Consider the following 7516-nt stretch of genomic DNA (forward strand, 5'->3'; position numbering starts at 1 on the left):
GATTGCTTGCAAATATGGCATTCATAACGGAGTGCCTTGCAATTGGCCTGATGCTCTAACTTTTCATCTCTGTTGTCGAATCCATCCAGACACACATCGCAATGGAACAAAAACTCTCTAACATGAGCTTTCTTGTGACTCTGGAGAGCTCGCTTTGATGTGAAATGTTTTGCGCAGTAATCGCACCCAAATGGCTTTTCGCCAGTATGTTTTCGCATATGCCTGTTCAAATTGGATTTGAGTTGAGTTGAGTATTCACATTGTTCACACTTGTATTTCATACAACCCTCAATTCGAGTTGTCTTATCGTTTTGTTTCTTTGCCTTGTTTGCTTCATTGCCAACGTCCATCGATGCTCGATTGTCTTCAGCTTGTGTTTGTTGCATCGGATTTTGATGACCATCATCTCGATCGTCTGCCAAGTCACCGCTCTTCTTCGAATTTCCTTCTTTCTTTTCATCGGTCTCTGTCTTCACTTCGGTCTTAACCTCGTCAAAATTCAACTGTTCAAAATCATATTCGACGGGATATTCGTTGGAATCAGGCACACCTCCAAAGTCACGGTTATCTATTGCCGGAATGTCAATCAATACGCCAACAGACTGTGGTTCTTCTTTGATGTCCGTCTCTTGTTTGATCTCGGATGGATCGATGATACACTGAGTGCTGCTTTCGCCCATTGTCGCTAACGCGTCCTTTGACTTGTGTCGTATCTTGTGACTGACACTGTCACTTGATGCAGCATTACAATCTCGCCTAGAAAATAATGAACATAAAAATATTTATTCAAATAAAGATATTATGCTCCAAAATTGAAAATTGCTGTATTTATTCAGCATAATTGTTTCCATTTATCATACTCCAGAACGAGTGATAATTTTAAATACGCAGTTTCCCATTACAACAACAACTAGACAGTTGACAAATCAATGAGTCATCAAAAGTTACTTACATCTTTTTATTTCGCATTTTGATCCCCACATTGATGATTCAAATTAATTTTCCATATTTCCATTCACCGAGAACGTGGATTACTTTGAAAAATTATATTGGAGAACTTGAATAAATACTCAACAAAACAATTGAATTCACACGAAGTCAAAAAATGATGACGTCAGCTTTGACTATGCAGAAAAACGTGCATTCGCCTTCGGTGTTCGTGCCAAAAAGAATGTGCGTTCACATCAACTACAGAAATCAGGCGATAAAATGAGATGGTTGCGCTTGTTTGTGTGCAGTGACTGTGTGTTTGTGATGCTCGTCATTTGATTCTCGTTTATTGTATGACTTTTGATTTGACATAGATGTCACTAGCTGAAAATGAAAATGATTTTTTTTTCAAAGGTCCATTTTCGAACAGGCGTTATAAAAATCCCGATTATCGCACGTAACACTTTTACTTTTTTCAATGCGCAATTTCAATGTTAAATTTTTGGCTGATTAGAGAAAAGAGAGAGAGAATTCTCTGAGAGAGCGAAGCAGCCAATGCGATAAATCAAAAGGAACCACCGTTAAGAATGAAAACCATAATTAATCCATCTGCGATTGACATGGTTACGTTTGAACACGTTTGAATAACAATTTTTGTCATCTAATTAAACTTCTTTCAACGAAAGCAGTACATGAACAGTGTTAAATAAACTACTATTTGTAAGCTTAACCTCGGTTCATTGAATTTATCACATACACCATTATCTGATACAATTGATGATGTTTGTCACGCAATCTCTGATTTAGTATGCGATGGATGGAAAAACCCTTTCACTCTACTTTCCTATCGCTCTAATACAAAATCACTGATTGCATGGCCAGACTATTTTGTGTGGTTACCTAATAAAATCTCTGTTTCTACGACATGTTCTTTACATATACTTCGTATAAAGCGCATTGTTTATGTTGTTTTAGTTCTTTATTATTGAATTTAAATTTTATTTACTTTTGAATCATTAATAAATTTTGGTCGAGAATCTCACACTGAATTTCAAATAACCAATTGTTTGGAATAGAAATCGTCGTTGTTCCTCCAAGTGCTTGATGAAAAAGGTCAAATTTTCTCTCCCGGTTTGAGCTTGGTTGCTTTTCATATTTTATGAAAATAATTTGTTCTTCACAAATTGGATGTTTTCCGAAAAATTAAGTAGAAAGAGAAGGAAGTTCGGAGAATCTGTAAACAAATCTCATATCATATATCTTGTGCTTTCATAAAGAAAATGTTGAAAATCTTACACTGCCAAAGGTAGCCAAATTGCAAGGGATAATTTTGTATCCGGAGAACTCAACACCTTGTTGTGAACGGGCAATGATTAAAATGATACTCTTTTGCCACTCCGATGCATAATCATACCAATTGGTATTGAATATGATGTCACTTATTGAAGCTATATGATTGACGGTATGGGTGGAGAAATGACAAAAAATATATGGCCAACTTAACGAGGATCCAATGTAAAGAATATTCACAGAAAACGAAACGACATCAAATTCGGACTGAAATTTATAAGAGACGGAATTTTAATCTAATGAAGAGTGGTTCAAAACGAAGCGGCCCAATCCCATTTCTCTTCACTGATGGGTACTTCCTCAGTAGTACTTCTAATTATTGATCTGCCAATCCCCACTTCCCCTAGTAGTATCAATATTTGTTAAAAAACCAATTTTATTAGGTCGAGATCCATATTAGGCTCAATCCAAGCGAAAAAATGTCAAATTAGAACCGCTCTCGATTAAAAGATCGTATTGAATATGCGAAAAATAACTTGGAAACAGGGACTTTTCCTCTGAGGAGGATGGTGAGGAGACAGAGAAGGAGGAGAACGCTGAAGAGGATCTTTCTCAGCTCTCTCCTTCTCATTTCATTTGTCTCCGCCCTATTCCTCCTCACCATTCCTCATAGCAAAAATCCCTGGTTAGAAACAAAGTACAAACATGTTCAATTCGATACATCGAAATCGCTAGAAAGACGGCATTTATTGGTAGAAGCGAGAATATTGTTCCATTGTTTATCTTGGCCACCAAATGAAAGATGCTGCAAAAGAAATGTACGCCAAATTAATTAGCGAATTAATTAAAAAATGGTTCTGCTTTGGTTCGACCTCAATACCAAAATAACCTTGATACTCATGTGACTTTGTTGGTTTCGATTTATTTTTAAATTTAAAATAATTTTCCAAAAGTGGTTTTGGAGACTATTTCGAATCTCAAATTGTACACATACAAAGACATTCATTTTCAACAATTTTCAAATTATCGAAACCAAGAAAGTTTAAATACGCTGATTGCTCATTTTTACTACCGAGTAATTTGAGAGTGAATTTAACTTCATTTTGTTTGGAGCTTTCAAATTGCTCTGTAGCAAAAATGATGAGCCCAAATGATTACATAGTAGTAAAAATACGTCGTGAATTCACGTACTCAAACAATTTGACATGTAGTTCAATTGCTTTGTGGAGCTTTTCTTGTGTCTGATGATGAATTTTGAATTTTTTCGCCCAATTTTTCGTTCTTCTAATATCGTTTGCATTGTCCATAATGAAGACGATCAACAATGCAAAATGGTCACAAATGGCGGTAATGTAAAGGCAACAGCACAAGAAGAATGACGTTGTCGATAATACACACATCGAATAATTGAAGGACATAAAACACTGAATAAGCCATAACAAATACCATCCAGTTATTGTGTTTGCATCGAATGGCACGACCATGTAATATGGCAAAACTAATTTCGAAGGTTCAAAATGTCCATGCACTATGAAATAAATTGAGTATACGAATAAAATCACAAAGATTCCTTCGAAGAATATCAAATAGATGAATGTCATTGCTTTTGTGTATTTTCGACACTTTTGCTCTGTACACCAATATAGTTCGATGATTTCTTCATTTTTATCTGTGGCGAAAAGAAATTTTGGTAGAAAAATAAGATAAATAGAGAAACTCTTTTTCACCTACTTTCATCGACAATTTCCTGCAATTTAATTTGCAACGCTTTGGCCGCTTTCATTTCAAAGCCGACGCTTAAAAACATACCGCCCGCTTGCAAACCGGCGATCACAATAAATACTGCCTCCAGTGCAGCATCAAATTGATCAAAATGTTTGTATGCAAAGAATGCGGACGACGTTATTGTAAACATAATTACGCTGAAAAGAACACAGTAACTGGAGAATGATTGTAAAAATTCATTTGTTGGTTCGGTCACACGATGCGAATGGATGCCCAGCCATACCATAAACCTTTGATTATATTCTAAAACTTTGAATTTTGACATTTATTGTTTAAATAAACCAAACTTTTTATTTTGGTTGAAACAAAGTTTATTCAGCGATTTTGGGATAGTTTCTATTTGTGATTTTATCGGCAAACGCACTCCAACTGAGTGCGAGGTTTTACTTTCAACGTAGTTTTATTCGTACCGCGTGACATGATTTTTTTTAAATTATCCGAATAATTGCTTATTAACATTGATATAGATACGATAGACGTCTAACCATTAATTGATTTTTAAAACATTTATTATTTATGACAGAAATCATGTAAAAACACACCTACTATTCCTAGCAGTAGTACTATAAATGTCAATCCTTTGACACTATCAAATTATAGCGCTTATTTAACCCTCTAATGCATTAATTTTTTTTCGACTATTTTTCTATGATTATTTTGGTTTAAAATTCCTTAAAAAAATAATCGAAATTCAAAAAGATGCATAGTTTAGTCAAAAAATGCTATTGACAAAATTGGAGAACAATCGAAACCATTGTTTAAATTGCTATAAAATTTCTATAAACGAAGAGAGAGATAATTTTTTTTGTCAAATTTCTGTTTTCGCGTACATCTGTGTTTATAATTAAACAACCGCTTTATTTTCACTTGTCAAATGACTGACAAATGAAAGCCTGAACCCTGCTGACTATATTTTAATTCATAAATAGAATCATTTGGTTTTAATTCAAATTTCTTCTGCCGATGGACTCCCCTTTAATTTTTGACCGTGCCTATGTTTGGTTGCATCTTAAATAAAAGTAAGTTAAAAAAAACTGTTTCCCTTCTAATTCTTTTCATCTCTTTCACTGAAAAAAATAATGAAATGTTTCTCTCCACCGACTTTTCACTTTCATCAAAAGCAATGTGTGGGCCAAATGATTTGGTTGCCTTAAATTAAAGCCCTTAGTATTCAACTATTGATTGCTATAGAATAAATACAGCGTATGATACGGTCGCACACCAAAGGTTGTTTTTGCATACATTTTTTGCTGTATTTTGTATGACGGTGTTTCGCTTTGAAATGCAACCTTTTCATACGCTGTTTTTATTCTATAGCAATCTATTCAGTTAAGTGGTGACAGCAGTTCGGACTAAGTTAAACTTAGCTGTTACCTTCTATGCAATTATTTTAGATTCAACACTTTGGATTAATTCTCAATTTGGGACAGCTTTGGAAATAAATAACTAGTTGCCTGAGAATCGTGTTCACTTCAAAGGAAAAATGAAAACAGAGCAAACAACCATATTGAAAGTTTTCGTTGTTTTTATTTTCTGCCATCAACGCCCTCAAACAAACCAATTATTATTTATTCACAAAGCGGAACAGGTATCATTCAAAATTCAATAGAACATTTTTCAATAATAATATCTCGAAGGGACTTTTTTTTACTATTTACTAAATAGTCGATTCATCAAATCAAGTCATTTCACCAAATGCCATCGATTTTCTCTATATACCTGACCTAGTAGTTAATTGATTTCATCACTTAAATTTTTTCCGTGCCCAATGTATGGCATGGTTTCCATACAAAAGTCCAAAAATTTTGTGACTTTTGTATGAAAAGTGTTTCAAAAATGATTTTTCATTTTTTGATTAAAGACTTCGATTTACCGCTTAATTCTTAGTTTCTCTGTCATATTTATTATGAATCTTAAGAAAGAAATAAAGAGCCATCACCTTCGAAAAGAAATGGAATAATTGTCTTTCCTTATTTTTTTGTAAATAAATGTGTTCTAAATAAAAGATCAAATTTACTTTTGAATAAAAAAAATTCTGGTGTACACTGTACACCGTTTAACATAATATTCACATTTTCAATAAACTGCCTCTATTGCGTCATAAATTCAAATCATTTTCCATTTGTTGAATCCCGGAATATTTGTATTCAAACTCTTCTAAAGTTGACTCTTTCATGTTTCATTGGCGACATCTACGATATCAAATTCTCTGGGTTAAACTACATTTTTGACAACAAAAAGAGAGGAGCGAGTTTGCACACATACAATTAAAAGTGAGAATTTTTTGGAGAATTCGCCATATTGCCTTTGTTCTGAAACGAATTCTCTCTCGACGACGACGACGACGACGATTATAGCGTGGCGAACCATACACAGCGCTACAGAGATTTGTTGAGTTTGGCATCCATTTTCAGTCGAAAACATTTGAAAACTATTTTAATTGAGTTTTTCTAATAGTTAAAATAAATAAACTATTCTATAGTGAATAGAAAAATCGAAAATTAATTCAAATCATCAATTTGTGAGGATCAAAATGCGGAATAAAAAGAAGTAAGTATTTTTTGATGACTTATTAATTTGTCTACTGTATTGTTGTTGTTGTAGTGGAAAATTGCGTATTTAAAATTGTCACTCATTCTGGAATATGATAAATGGAAAAATTTACGCTCAGTGAACGGAGTATTTTATTGAACTTGCAATATAACTATTATTTTATTTAACCAAAAATCGAGGCACTGAATATTTCACTTTCAATATATTCCAGGCGAATCAATAGTGCTACATCGAGTGACAGTGTCAGTCACAAGATGCGATACAAGTCAAAGGACGCGTTAGCGACAATGGGCGAAAGCAGCACTCAGTGTATCATCGATCCATCCGAGATCAAACAAGAGACTGACATCAAAGAAGAACCACAGTCTGTTGGCGTATTGATTGACATTCCGGCAATAGATAACCGTGACTTTGGAGGTGTGCCTGATTCCAACGAATATCCTGTCGAATATGATTTTGAACAGTTGAATTTTGACGAGTTTAAGACCGAAGAGACCGATGAAAAGAAAGAAGGAAATTCGAAGAAGAGCGGCGACTTGGCAGACGATCGAGATGATGGTCATCAAAATCCGATGCAACAAACACAAGCTGAAGACAATCCAGCATCGACGGACGTTGGCAATGAAGCAAACAAGGCAAAGAAACAAAACGATAAGACGATTCGAATTGAGGGTAGGAAGAAACACAAGTGTGAACAATGTGAATACTCAACTCAACGCAAATATAGTTTGAACAGGCATATGCTAAAACATACTGGCGAAAAGCCATTTGGGTGCGATTACTGCGCAAAACGTTTCACATCAAAGCAAAGTCTCCAGATCCACAAGAAAGCTCATGTTAAAGAGTTCTTATTTCATTGCGATGGATGCTTGGATGGATTTGATGACAAAGATGAAACGAAGGAGCATCAAGCCAATTGCAAGGCACTCCGTTATGAATGCCATATTTGCAAGCAATC

The 7516-nt window shown here is 34.6% G+C and overlaps 2 protein-coding genes across 2 annotated transcripts; one reads left to right on the forward strand and one right to left on the reverse strand.

The window, feature by feature from the left end:
* Positions 1 to 10: 10 nt before the first annotated feature.
* LOC116346468 (zinc finger protein 740-like) lies at positions 11 to 1152 on the reverse strand (the record flags this gene model as incomplete). Its single annotated transcript, XM_031776538.1, has 2 exons — positions 953 to 1152; positions 11 to 756 (listed from the first exon to the last, which is right to left on the reverse strand). Coding segments are annotated over exons 1-2 (763 nt in total), but the record flags the coding sequence as incomplete, so codon positions are not given.
* A 5222-nt stretch (positions 1153 to 6374) lies between these two features.
* LOC116346469 (zinc finger protein 740-like) lies at positions 6375 to 7506 on the forward strand (the record flags this gene model as incomplete). The annotated part of the gene is made up of 2 exons (XM_031776539.1): positions 6375 to 6555; positions 6770 to 7506. Coding segments are annotated over exons 1-2 (754 nt in total), but the record flags the coding sequence as incomplete, so codon positions are not given.
* Positions 7507 to 7516: the final 10 nt, after the last annotated feature.

This window comes from Contarinia nasturtii, unplaced genomic scaffold, assembly GCF_009176525.2.
Source record: "Contarinia nasturtii isolate CC-2019 unplaced genomic scaffold, AAFC_CNas_1.1 Cnas_scaffold_1523, whole genome shotgun sequence".
In the NCBI taxonomy this organism is placed as follows: domain Eukaryota; kingdom Metazoa; phylum Arthropoda; class Insecta; order Diptera; family Cecidomyiidae; genus Contarinia; species Contarinia nasturtii.